This window comes from Scyliorhinus torazame, chromosome 7 (genome assembly GCF_047496885.1).
Source record: "Scyliorhinus torazame isolate Kashiwa2021f chromosome 7, sScyTor2.1, whole genome shotgun sequence".
NCBI classification, from domain to species: Eukaryota; Metazoa; Chordata; class Chondrichthyes; order Carcharhiniformes; family Scyliorhinidae; genus Scyliorhinus; species Scyliorhinus torazame.
In genome coordinates this window covers 136,782,418-136,797,019 of record NC_092713.1, presented here as the reverse complement: position 1 = coordinate 136,797,019, position 14,602 = coordinate 136,782,418, and the positions used below count along the sequence as shown (strand labels likewise).

The following is a 14,602-nucleotide window of genomic DNA, read 5'->3' as shown; positions in this document are numbered from 1 at the left end:
TAACAAATAAAACGTAGAGGTAAAATGGTTCCCAAGTACATATCTTTGGAATAAAAAACTGGCAAAGTTAGTGAAAAGCACCATCTGAATATTTAGAAACGATTATGGTGGTGCATATCTTTGCGATAAGAAAGGTAACATTTTAGGCACATGTAAAAATCCAGTGATTAATCAACATTAGACACTGATTCACCTGAGGAAGGAGCAGTGCTCCGAAAGCTAGTGTTTGAAACAAACCTGTTAGACTTTAACCTGGTGTTGTAAGACTTCTTACTGTGCTCACCCCAGTCCAACGCCGGCATCTCCACATCAACATTAGACACTGATTGAGCATATTTGTGCTAATACTGTGCCATTAAGTCACCGGATATTAATCGGCATGGAGGACAGTTCCCAATCTCTGCTTTGAAGGTGTGGCAAAGTACTAAATGGAACCCATAAGCAAGACCATATTAAATCATACTCTCTCCGAGTGCACATAGAAAGTTAAACACATTTTCCAAATTGCTTTATTAATATTCCGGCTGCAATATAACTAATTTTGTGTGTGAAATAGCCTCAACAATTACCATGCAACATAGCAAAATATACTGCTCTTTTGCAAACATCAGGAGCAGTTTTTTTCCAAACGATATTTTATTCCAATCATATTCAACATAATAACACAACCTTAACATCCAAAGCAGTATACAGTTTGTACAACAGCGACAAACAGCTCCTCAAATATAGCCATGAACGGCCTCCATCGTACCTGAATGCCCTCCTCCAACCCCCTTAGAGCAAATTTGATTTTCTCCAACCTGAGAAACTCATATAAGTCACCCAACCATGCCACAACGTGGCCGACCTCCAATTCAAAAGTATCCATCACCAGGCAATCAGAGACGAAGGCCAAAGCAACGGCCCCCTGCCCCTCCAGTAGCTCAAGCACCTCGGACACCCCAAAGACTGCCACCATAGGGTCTTGCTTCATCTCAACCCATACAACACTGAATAAGTTTCCAAACACTGCCTCCCAAAGGTTCTCCAACTGCTCACACCTCCAGAACATATGGACAATGTTCGCCGGCTCTCTCCCACACCTCTTGCACCCTCTTGTCCACTACCTCCGGAAAAAAACACTCATCCGGACCCAAGTCATGTGGACCCTGTGCACCACCTTAAACTGTAAAAGACTCATCCTTGCACAGGAGGAGGTGGAGTTCACCAAAGCCCTCAAGCTCGGACCCTTGAAAGACCCCTCCATTAACCTGACCCAATCTGCCCCCTCCCACCACCATCCCACCTTCTCCACATTTGCTACCGAAAAGTAATGCAACAAATTCTAAACGCATGCCCCCCTTCCCACCTCTGCCTTTGTAACAGATCCCTCTTCAACCTTGGCACCTTCCCTGCCCACACAAATTCTGAGATTAACGCACTTACCCTCCAAATAAAAGGCCTAGGGGAGGAAAATCAGGAGGAACTGAAACACAAACAAGAATCTTGGCAATATGTTCATCTTCACCACCTGCATCTTCTACGCCGATGACAGGTGCAGCGTATTCCACCTTTTAAGGTCCCCTTAATCTCCTCCACCAACCCTGTCAAATTCCACCTATGCATCGTGGCCCACTCACGCGTTACCTGAACCCCCAAATACCGGAACCTCTCCCTTGCCACCTGAAATGGCAGTGCCCCAGGTTCGCCCCCGCATTCACAGGGAACACCTCACTTACCCCTACATTCAATTTATAGCCCGAAAAGGTCCCAAACCTCTCCAGTAAGCCCATGATTGTGCCCATGTTTTCTAACGGGTCCGTCACGAACAGCAACAGGTCATCGGCATACAACACACCCGGTGCTCCCTGCCCCCCTCTCAATCCCCCACTACTCGGCTGAAGCCCAAAGTGCCATTGCCAAGGGCTCAACCACCAACGTGAACAATAGCGGAGACAGTGGACACCCCTGCCTCGTACCCATGTGCAGCCCAAATTACCCTGAGTTCATCTCATTCGTTCACACACTTGCCGTGGGGGACGCATACAGGAACCAAATCCACGCCACGAACCTTGAGCCGAAGCCAAAGTTCCCGAGAATTTCAAACCAATACCTCCACTCTTCCCAGTCAAAGGCATTCTCTGTGTCCATTAACACAATCACCTTCGTCACTCGCCCCCCCTACCCCCCACAACCCCCCCCCCCCCAACCCCCCCCCACACACACACACCGTCAACAGGGTCATAATTACGTTTAACAACCTAATATTACTAGAGAGCGGCCTCCCCTTCACAAACTCAATTTGATTCTCTGAGACTCCTTCCAGCACACACCCCTCCAACCTTCTTGCCAATACCTTTGCCAGAACTTTCACATCCGTATTCAGCAGCGAGATGGGCTTGTAGGACTCACACATCAATAGATCCTTCCTCTTTTCGGGATCGGCAAAATTGCCACTGTGCCAGCGTAGCCAGTAACTCCCTCTTCTTCACCACTTCATTTATCATGCCGGAAAGATGGGGGCCAACTTTGTCGCAAATTGTTCATAAAATTCCGCCTGGAAGCCATCTGGATACGGCGCCTTACCCAACTGCATCATGCCAATGAACTCCATCACCTCCTTTAGCCCTAACAGCTCCTCCAATGCCTGCCTCTTCCCCATCTCAAACTCCAGCAACTCCAGCCCATCCAAAAACCGACCCATATCAGCTGCCGGTACCTCCCCATTCTGATGAAGCTCAACATAATTCTTAATCGCCACTGCAATCTTCCCACAGAACTCCTTGCCCGCCAAAAGCCCCCAAATCCAACCTCCAACCTCCACCCCAGCCTCTGTGCCTGACCCGAATGAAGTCTCACATCTAGATAGTGTGGGGCATGATGTGAAATCACTATTCCCGCAGATTCCGCACCTTCCACCCCTATCAGCACCGCCTGGCTCACCACATAATAGTCATAGAGATTTACAGCACGGAAACAGGCCCTTCGGCCCAACTTGTCCATGCCGCCCAGTTTTTAAGCAGCAAGCTAATCCCAATTGCCCGCATTTGGCCCAGATCCCTCTATACCCATCTTTCCCACATAAATGCTTTTTAAAAGACAAAATTGTACCCGCCTCTAGCAGCTCGTTCCAGACACTCACCATGAAAAAAGTGCACCTCTGGACCCTTTTGCATCTCTCCCCCTCACCTTAAACCTATGCCCTCTAGTTTTAGACTCTTCTACTTTTGGGAAAAGATGTTGACTATCTACCTTATCTATGCCCCTCATTATTTTATAGACCTCTATAAAATCACCCCTAAGCCTCCTACGCTCCAGGGAAAAGAGTCCCAGTCTATCCAGCCTCTCCTTATAACTCAAACCATCAAGTCCCGGCAACATCCTAGTAAATCTTTTCTGCACTCTTTCTAGTTTAATAATATCATTTCTATAATATGGTGACCAGAACTGCACACAGTATCTCAAGTGTGACCTTATTAATGTCTTGTACAACTTCAGCAAGACATCCCAACTCCTGTATTCAATGTTCTGACCAATGAAACCAAGCATGCCGAAAGCCTTCTTCACCACCCTGTCCACCTGTGACTCCACTTTCATGGAGCTATGAACCTGTACTCCTAGATCTCTTTGTTCTACAACTCTCCCAAACACCGTACCATTAACTGAGTAGGTCCGGACCCAATTCGATCTACCTCATGTATCACCTCACACTTATCTAAATTAAACGCCACCTGCCTTTCATCGGCCCACTGGCACAATTGATCAAGATACCGTTGCAATCCTAGATAACCTTCTTCACTGTCCACTGTGTCACCAATCTTGGTGCCATCTGCAAACTTACTAACTATGCCTCCTAAATTCTCATCCAAATCATTAATATCAATAATAAATAACAATGGAGCCACCACTGATCCCTGAGGCAGACCGCTGGTCACAGGCCTCCAGTTTGAAAAACAACCCTCTAAACCTCCCTTTGTCTTCTGTCGTCAAGCCAATTTTGTATCCCATTGGCTACTTCACCCCAGATCCCATGAGATTTAACCTTATGCAACACCTTGTCAAAGGCCTTGCTAAAGTCCATGTAGGCAATGTCGACTGACCTGCCCTCATCTATCTTCTTGGTTATCCCTTCAAGAAACTTAATCATATTCGTGAGACATGATTTTCCACTCACAAAGCCATGCTGACTGCCCCTAATCAGCCCTTGCCTCTCTCAATGCCTGTAGATCCTGTCTCTAGAATACCTTTTAACAATTTACTCACCAATCTTCAGGTACCTCACTTGTGGAGGGTGTGTTTCTTTTATAAGCGTATAACACATAAAACCTCACTTCAGGTGATGCGCTGCTTCTCTCCAGGTAGGATGCCCAGAGTATCAATGATGCTAATGCTTTCAAACACAGGGTTTGGCAACTGGGCACACATAAATCTGCTCAAAGTCAATCCGGTAATATACCCATATACCCGAAACACACGTGAGAAGGAATATTTCTTCTCCCGGATGTCCAAACCTCCATCAGCGTAACCAGCCAAATTGCAAGCTATGATTTTTGAACAGTTACACATTGATCAAGAACAGCAATTTACAAACTGAATATTTTTTTAAAACCACAGTCAACATGGATTACAGATGGAATGAAAAATAAAATATCAACCATCAATTAGGAAAGATTAAAATGGCAACAAGACATGTCTACAGAGAGGGCTGAAAGCAGCACACGCTAATTGGAGGGTTAATACATCAAGAAAATGAATAGGCCATAAATGTACAGGTCGATTTGAAGTCAGTTAAGCACAAACATCACACAAATGTGATGGATTTTCTCATGTGTCTCAGAATGTTTTGGATGTCAACAACGCTTCTCCTGAAATAAAGAAGCGCTGGACAATCCATGTTTCCCCGAAATGCATTTCTCTACCATGTCAGGACGTCCCAAAGTGATTTAGAGGTGTAGTTAGGTGTGAGACTGGGTGCGGGCCAGTCAAATTGCGCACAGCAAGATCCCACAATCAGCAGACACTGTTAAGCCCCGTGCAGGCAATGGACGCTCCCACCCTGACCCAGCCCCCTTTACCTGCCCACAAAGTTCTCCAAGACTGAGCTCTTGCCGGCGCTCTGGCCGCCCACCACTGCGATCTGCGGCAGGTCCAGGTTGCAGCTCTGGCCGATGGCGGAGAAGGCGTCCTGAAGGCGGTTAACCAGTGGGATCAGATCCTCCATCCCGCGGTTACCCATGGCGACCATGAGCCACTCAAACCCAGACTTGGAGCGAGAGGGGAGAGGGCGTCTGTCCACCCGGCCCCTCCTCTCCTTCTCTCTCCCAGTTCTCTCAGTTTCACTCCTCTCCCCACGCTGTCCCTTTACCTCTCGCCCTCCTTCCCACACTCTCTATCCAGTTTGTTTTCTCTCCGTCCTTTGGGCGACACCTAACGGCCCGGCTCCGCGCAGTCGCACTGCGCCCATCCTGCCTCTGCGCGGGAGCAATGGGGAAAGATGTGGACACTTATTGCACACACCAAAAACCAAGGCATTGAAGTGACTTCACACGCCAAAAACCAGGGCAGTTATTGAACACACCAAAAAACAGGACAGTTACCGCACACACCAAAAACCAGGACACTTATTGCACACACCAGGACAGTTACTGCACACAAAAACTAGGACACTTATTGCACACACCAAAAACCAGGACAGTTATTGCACACACCAAAAACCAGGACAGTCACTTTGCACAATCCATCTTATTCTGCACACTAACCCCGAGTTATTTTGCACAGTCACCCGCTGTTTTGCACAATTTTATTCTGCACACTGTAACCACCATTAAACTTTGCATACCAAAACCACAATAATTATTTTGTATGATATAAAGCCAGAATACTGAACAGTTAAACATTTATTTGCAGTGTGGCGGTGACACGCCCTCGGGGACAAAGTTCCAGTGTCTGAAACAGTTCAACCCATCAATGTGGCGATGATCTATATCATCCCATTCATGTCATTGTAACGCTGATTTTTTTAATCATTTAAAATGCTTGCCTGAGGTGTCATTTCACCTCCAGGGTCTCGGTGGACGTTTTCTGTTATTTTAAGACATTCCCTTCTTTCCCCCCAAAACAGACGCCGATACACACTTTAAAGAAAGTTGTCCTATTAAGAGTAAACGGGTACTTTGGGTGTTGACTTTCGTTTGTAAGAAAATGTCCTTTTCTCGATCAGTCGAGCCTGGGGGTTGCGGGATGGCTGTTTGGATTATTTCTCTTGTCCCGTGTTAAAATATTTGTGTGCTGATATTATAGCTTGCCATATAATTAACAGCACTCACTGGTTATATTTAAACTTTGAAATTGACGATGTGTTGCATTCATCTAAAATAACATATATTACCTATTTTTAAAAAGCCAAAGAATGCAGAGATGATTATGAAATTGCAGCAGTTTATGACAACCCTCTCAAGACCTTTCTGGAAGGTTTCCATACATTTCCCTGATATAGGACAAAGTATTTCTCAAGAATAAAGCAGCACAGATTGTTACACAGCTTATTTTAAAGCGGTATTGCTACATGACAGTGAAGTGCTTGGAAGGAAACGTTGACATTACTTTTTTTTAAAAATAATTTTAATCCCAAATCAATGGGTCAGCAGTTTTCTTCCAATGAAGTCTGCCAAATTGATATTCCTGGCTGGAAGTGACATGCAATAGCCAGCTCTCATTCCAGGCCGCTAACTGTCTTTATAGAATTCCTACAGTACAGAAGAGCAACTCCATAGCCTAACCAACACATCTTTGGACATTAAGGGGCAATTTAGCACGGCCAATCCACCAAACCTGTACATCTTTGGACTATGGGAGGAAACCCACGCAGACACAGGGAGGACGTGCAAACTCCACACAGTCACCCAAGGACAGAATCGAACCTGGGTCCCTGGCGCTGTGAGGCAGCAGTGATAACCACTGTGCCGCCTTTGCCAGTGGTAGCTGCCACTCTGTAAGCAAGTTTTACATTCTCCACTCGACTGCATCTGGATCCCAAGTAGGAGGCAGCCAAACCAGTCACCCTTAGGAACAAAACATCATCTCTTTTTAAATGACTCAAATATGGTCCGGAATAGGAGAATCCAGGGAGACTTCAGAGGGCAAACAACCTTAAGGTAAAAGATAAAGAGTTTTGCGAGTCATGTGAAACTAGTCATGAGAGACACTAATTTGATGATTAACATATGACAGTACAAATTTATATGCTCAAAACATTGAAAATAAACTTTCAACCAATTTCAGAATATTGAATTTAAATTTAGCTCTCTTGCTGACGCACAGTGCTCAAATTTAGACTAGGATTTGTTCATGCATTTCTTATTAAGTATACATTTATTTTCCTCCCATGAAAGGACACTCGTTAACTTGTGTTCAACGAAGTTAATGGAATTTTAGCAATCCAAACTACAATCTAAGCATCACATCACCAACCATTGGCAACATGGCTTGTCTATCTTAAAGGGCCCATTTTTGACATCTAAATGAGCAACAATTCAATTCTGATATGTTCACCCATATGCCACAGCATGCCTTTATATGGGCAATATTTGGAGGGGCGGGTTGTAACTAATTTAATTTGCAGGTCCATTGGCTAACCTGGAGTGAAGGGAAAGAGTCTAGCTCTCTCCTGGCCGACAACCAAATGTTATTTTTAAAAATTAGGTATGGGTACCGAGGGATATGATGCATAAATGAAGTTGAGGTACAGATCAGCCAATTTTTAAACAGGTTCAAAGGGCTGTATGACTTACTCCTGATTCTGAGAAACAGAAACACATGGGTGAAACATATATTCACACCATCTCCAACAAAGGCCACCACCAAGGCAGGGAAAGTCAAACTTGTGTTATGATCATTGGATTTCTAAGATAATTATGTTTTAAACGGTCTCCTTTATTTCAAGGTTAAATGGAGTAGTTTGGAGAGGGAAATGTAAGCTGCTAAGAAATCGGCCCATAGGCAAGCCCATGGTTACCATGGAGACATGGGCCCATGTCAGAAATCTATTAAAAATAAGTTACAAATTTGAACACAAACACAAAGAAGGAGGCAGCTGGTCTAGTTACGCACAGTGACTAGTTATATTGATTTAAGTTTGTTACAGTAAAAGTAAAAATCTTCAAACATAAACTCATGTGATTCTTTGCATCAGGAAATTCATATATCTTTTTAAAAGTTATTGGCCTCTGTCGTGTTGGGTGCTCTGCTACATAGACAAACCAACACGGTTGCAGATGGTACAATTCAGTTTTATTACTAACAATAACAACATCTGTAAACTGGTTACTGTGGTTCATTCATTACCCTCTAACCTGTGGACCTAGCCCTAACACTATCTTGGAGAAGCACTCAGCACATGGTGAATGTCTGAGTGGCTTGCTGTGAGCTCTATGCCCTGAGCTGTCTCCTGCTGGAATCAGCGGGAAGTGTCGTGTTCCCCGTTTTATAGTGTGTATGCTCTTGCCCGTGATTGGCTGTGATGTTGTGTGTATATTGATTGGTCCGTTGATCTGTCCATCAGTGTGTATGAATGTTTGCACCATGATGTTTATCTGAATATCATGACAGCCTCTATTAGGATTGTAACACTAGACTTAAGTAACAAATTAGATTTCATGGAACAGAGTGATCCCAATACTTTTGTCTCCCAATAAAAGGGATAATTTGAAACCAAATTGTATTGGATATGACATGCTGCTCCTTGATTCATTGAGTTGTTTTATTTTAGTTAGTAATGATTTGTACCCAACATGGCCTCATTAAACTGTTAATTAACAGAATTACAACATCAACTTCATTTAATAAGAGGGTTTCATTGTAATAACCCCAGATTTAAGCTATCTAAGTATCGGGAGGTGAAAGTAAATTCACAATCATGAGATACCAGTAAAACTATCCCAAGACAATACTAAAAGCAAAATTTATAAAAGCACCCAACCAAACACCAAGATAAACCACTGTCCATGAAGCAGTCCAATCTTTACTTGCGAGTAACAGTTCCCCGTACAGATCAAGGAATATCAGAAGACAATGTAGGCTATTTTCACACAAATATCTCCAAGATACTTTCAACAAGATACAGTGACTTAGGCCTTCTGGCCCCATTACACCAGTTTTCCAGTTGATATAGGGCAGAAAGGCCAGGAATACGCGCAGGGTCATGTCTCGCTGTGTCCCTGTTATGACCCCTGTCGTGTGAGTGTCCCTTTAAGAAAGGTTTTTGTCTTAACACATGGCTTAGGTGATTTCATTTTGTGGGTGGAGCTGGACTGTGAGGTGTTTGTGTTTCCGTTTTGGACTCAGAGAAAGAAAGAGGAAGAAAGAAGTGTTATTTTCCTGTCTTTCTCAATTTTCATTTTAAAACCTGTTCCAGTGAAAAAAATTGGTTGTGGCTACCTGCCTCGGTAACTTAAAATATATAGTTTGCTTTCTGGAAGGAGTTTGAATCTGCTGGTTGAGACTGAATCAAAATCTTAGGGAAAGGACCAGCCCCATTCAAGTGAGAATACAGTGTGCTGGGCCACACCCTTGAATAAGGGTTTGGTTTTTTGGATTTTGTTATTGAATTGGAAAAGTTAAGGGGGAATTCATTAAGTGTTGTACATCGATTACTGTAGCTGTGTGGTGTCTTTATGTTTGTAATTAATAAAAATTATTGCTGTGTTTATATATATATATATGTTAACTACATTCATGGAATAAACCTTGTTATGATTAAAGTGTCTAGGGAGTCTGATGAATCACACCTGAGGCGAAGGCTTTTGAGCTCACCAAATTCAACATAAAGGTTGTAGTTCAGGTGAACTCCATAATACACTTTGGAGTTTCTAAGTCCTGGCCCATAACACCTCTCTGGGAAGTAGGGGAGTGTGCACCATCCGGTTCCCATTAACGCATAACCAGTATGAACTCCCCTGGTAACTGGGGGCAGAGCTTCCCCCTTAATCGGGAAGGCTCCACAGTATAAAAACCCCGACCTGCGGGTGACCCTTTGTGGCTTGGGAGTTTAGTAGTGTATCTTAATAAATCTCTTTCTTTGTATCCTACCATGCGTCCTCTGAGTGTTTCTTGCCTGTCGGATTCTACAGTCCCCATCTCCACCATGTTCCCATATCCTGGCATCATAAAATGTGGAAAATGGGTAAAAATCTCAAAATACAGAAATACCTCTAAGTGAAGCGATCATCGCCAGAGTCTCCCACAACCAAAATTGAAAAGCCTGGGCAGGCGTTTCCTGGGCAATTATTCTTTCTTGTAAGTAAACTTGATTTTAATCTGAATAGGAAGAAGTCTCATCAACACCAGGTTGTGAGACGTCTTACTGTGCCACCACCCCCGCCACCCCTAGTCCAGCAGTAGCATCTCCACATCATGAATCTGAATATGCACCCGAGTGAAAAGGCCGAGCACAAAGGAACAGTCAGACAAAACAGTACATTTTTTCACATTGTTACCATTCAAGTATCATGGGTCTGCATTAACCATTGGTGTTCCTGCATCTTTTGCTGCGTTTGAAACTGCTACGCATTGAATTGTATGCTCACTCGTGAATGGTACAAAAGAATGAATCTGCAATCAGCCACTGGAGTGCACCAGTGAGATATGTTACCTAGGAAATCAAATTTATAGGTGTATTTTTAGTTCCATAGGTGCCTCCTGTCATTCTCAGGCAACTCCACACCTCCCTGCCCACCTTAAAGATGTACATTAATTCAACACTTGGTCGGACGGCACAGTGGCACAGTGGTTATCACTGCTGCCTGCAGCGCTGAGCACCCGGGTTTGATCACGGCCCCTGTGGTGTAATCCTTTCACATTAGATGCTAGAGGAGTTTGCACATTCTCCCCGTGTCTGCGTGGGTTTCACCCCTACAACCCAAAGATGTGCAGGTTAGGTGGACTGGCCACACTAAATTGCCCCTTAATTGGAAAAAATAATTGGTTACTCTAAATTTCTAAAAAAAAGCGCTTGGTCTCTCTCCGACATCAAAGAAACGATTTCATTTTACAAACAAAATTTGCCATTTTAAATAATCTTGCTAGCATCAAAATATTTACTTTCAAGACAATGTGAACTGCACAATGAGAGAAAAAAAAAGGCGCAAAATACATATTTTCACAATAACTATTTATTCATAATTTGAGCTATGGGGGCACGGTAGCACAGTGGTCGGGGGGGCACGGTAGCACAGTGGTTGGGGGGGCATGGCAGCACAGTGGTTAGGAGGGAATGGCAGCACAGTGGTCAGCACAGTTGTTTCACAGCTCCAGGGTCCCAGGTTCGATTCCCCGCTTGGGTCACTGTCTGTACGGAGTTTGCACTTTCTCCCTGTGTCTGTGTGGGTTTCCTCCGGGTGCTCCGGTTTCCTCCCACAGTCCAAAGATGTGCAGGTTAGATGGATTGGCCATGATAAATTGCCCTTAGTGTCCAGGAAGGTTGGATGGGGTTGCTGGGTTACAAGGATGGGGAGGATGGGGTGGAGGTGTGAGCTTGGGTAGGGTGCTATTTCCAAGGGCCGGTGCGGGCTCGATGGGCCAAATGGCCTTCTTCTGCACTTTAAATTCTATAATCTAAGATCTAACAAAATAAATCAAGAAAATGAGTTCTTCCTGAAACAAAAACTGTAATTTGTGATGCAACCTGAAAAACCAAGAGACATTACCCAAAGAAAATTCACTGAATTGAAATTTCCCTAAAGAATATGAAAACTAACTTACAGAATTAACTTAAAGGAAAATCAAATTACACATTTAGCAGCCTTTGTTAATTTCACTATGGATTGGTAAAATGATCACCAAGTCCATCACTAATGTAACGGAGATACAATCATCAGATACACTGATGTCATGTAAATCTACAATACCTTTAAATAAAAGTTAGTAAAATGGCTGATACGTTTGAACCTACATTTCATTTTTGTATTTTAAATATATAAAAATATTGACAGTAGATATATGGGTCTTAATTGGTTATGATAAAATGTATCACACTTTAAGACCAACTGTGCTGCAGTAGAGTGCTTAAGTTGGAGTTTGGTGACTGAGGAAGTTTATTGAGGAGGGAACAAGGTGATCCTTTCATTTTATACCTTTCCTCAGAAAAATGATAGCGAGCTTGGAAAGTAGGATCTGGTGAGTATTTTTACTGTCCTTAATCTACCCTAAACTAGAGGCAGTAAAAGTAAAGGGAGTAATTTAAGGGTATGTAGCAGCAGGATTGCTCAGCCATGTGGAATGCGAGAAGTCAGGGACACTTCCAATGCCCAAGGTAATCATGTGTCTCCAGCTGCAGCTACTTTGTTTGCAACAATTATATCTTTATGGATAGCACCTACTGTGAGGGGTTCACACCACAGGTAAAGAATGTACAGGGAGGCAATGGCTGATCGCCAGGCAGAGCAAAAGCACTAGGCAGGACCCTGGGTCCATTTCTATCTCTAAAAGGTTTTCCGTTTTGGATACCGCTGGGACGATTGCTTCTCAGGGGAATGCAGTGAGAGCCAAATCCACAGTACTATGATTAGCTCAGCTGCATGGAGGTGGGGGGTGGGGCATAGGCAATACTGATTGGGTATTCTATCACAACGGGTGCAGATAGATGTTTCTCTTGTTGCAGATGTGACACCAGGATGGTAGGTTGCCTCCCCACTGTCACTGATACAGGATTACAGGATCCAGGATGTCACTAAGTGGCTGAAAGATATTCTGAAGGGAGAGGGTGAAAAGCTAGAGCTTATGGTCCATATCAGTACTAACAATGTAGGGAAGAAGAGGGATGGGATCCTGAAGCAGAATAAGGGAGCGAGGAAATCTGTTAAAAAGCAGGCCCTCAAAAGATCGTAATCTCAGGATTACTCCCAGTGCAACATGCTAGCGGGAGCAGGAATAGGAGAATAGACCAGATGAATGTGTGACTGGATAGATTGTGGAAGAGGGAGTGATTCTTGAGGCTTGGAACCAACTCTGAGAATGATGGGACCTATACAAGCACCCCAGCAGGACAGGGACATCCTCCCAAGGATCTTTGCTTGTGCTGTTGGGGAGAGTTTAAACTAGGCAGGCCAGGGGATGGGAACCCAAGCTGGTAGACACATGAGAGAGAAGCAAAGATAGAAATGAAAAGTAGAAAGCCTAAGTGGAAGTCAGAGTAAACAAGGGCCAACAGCATATATGGCCACAGTACAAAAATGTGTCAAAATGTTAAAAAGACAAGGCCAAAGGCACTGCATCTGAAGTCACATAGCATTCGCGATAAAGTAGGTGAATGAACAGCACAAATTAATGTAAACAGGTGCAAAATGATTACGATTATGGAGACATGGCTACAGGGCGACAAAGGCTGAGAATTGAATATCCAAGCATACTCGATATTTAGGACAGGTCAAAAGGAAAAGGAGGTGGGATGGCATTGCAAGTTTATGATTAAATCAGTGCAATAGTGAGAAAGGATATTGGCTCAGAACATCTAGATATAAAATCAGTCTGGGTGGAACTCAGAAAAACAAGGGGCGAAAAGTGTGAGTGGTCTACAGCCCTCCAAACCGTAGTGGTAATATAGTGGTGCATCTAACAAGGGTACTATTTGATGGTAATGGACATGCTGTTTTAATGGAAATGGCTTTAATGGGCTCTTCTTAACATCACTTGTGTTCGCTGACGATACTGTGCAATCTAAACAGAATAAGAGATTCTGTGATTGTCCAGGACTTGAGATCAATGTGAAAAAGACTGCTGTTTTTTTAATATGGTGTCAAAAATAAAGACCTTTTATTTTAATAATAAAGTAATATGGAAGATCGATTGAGGAAATCTTCAATATACCAAACCAGGTAACTATGAGAAGTACCTTGTTCCTGCGTTTTATTATTTTCATATTTTAAATACTTATTTTATTTCAAGGCATTGGGGTTTATAATTTTAATAATGATGCTATTTTCTAATCACTGGTTCAAATTTAATTGTTTTACGAATTCAATTTTACTCTTCACTTTCACTCAGATCCAACGCACTTCCCACTGATATTTTTTTTATCACTGGTTAGATCTGCCAATAACATCAAATGCAGACTTTGCACCTCTGTGAATGAAACAATTGCTCACATCCCCGGTTATTGCTCCGTTAAGGACGCACGTATTTTTGGGCACAATAAATCTTATATTTTTCAAAGGATAACATTTTCAACTACGGTTCTGCAGTATTCGTTGAGCCATATATAAAAACTGATAAAAACCTTTTGTAACCAGACATTGTGATTTGTAAAGGTGGGGATACGGCTGGCATCAATACTTCGGGGCTGGGACTTCCGATGGCGGCCATGGAGGAGCAGGCCGCACATTTGATAGCTCATGCCTGTGATGGACTTTTGGATCTTTTTCTCCCGTTTTTTTCTGGATTTTATTGGATAAATCAGTGAAGAGTGAGACGGTGAGGAGAAATCCCCCTCCAGTGCATGGAGAATTGGACCAGAAGTGGCCGTGTAAGAAGAGAAAGTTCTACAAGGAAGACGCGAGCAGAGCTGGCAACGTGGGAAAGCACGGCGGAGATGCAGGGCCGCGGGGAGACAGCATAGTGGTCGACGGAGAAG

General features: G+C 43.5%; 1 protein-coding gene across 2 annotated transcripts in view; it reads right to left on the bottom strand.

Moving 5' to 3' along the window:
* Positions 1–5,427, bottom strand: part of dnm3a (dynamin 3a) — a 445,953-nt gene extending 440,526 nt beyond the window's left edge. The window contains exon 1 of one of the 2 annotated variants that reach the window (XM_072511556.1): positions 5,055–5,427. In XM_072511556.1, coding sequence (XP_072367657.1) covers positions 5,055–5,224 — 170 coding nt within the window. In that variant the 5' untranslated portion in view covers positions 5,225–5,427. The remainder of the gene's footprint in view (positions 1–5,054) is intronic. The other variant, XM_072511557.1, reaches the window with a different exon arrangement.
* Between the last annotated feature and the right edge of the window lie 9,175 nt (positions 5,428–14,602).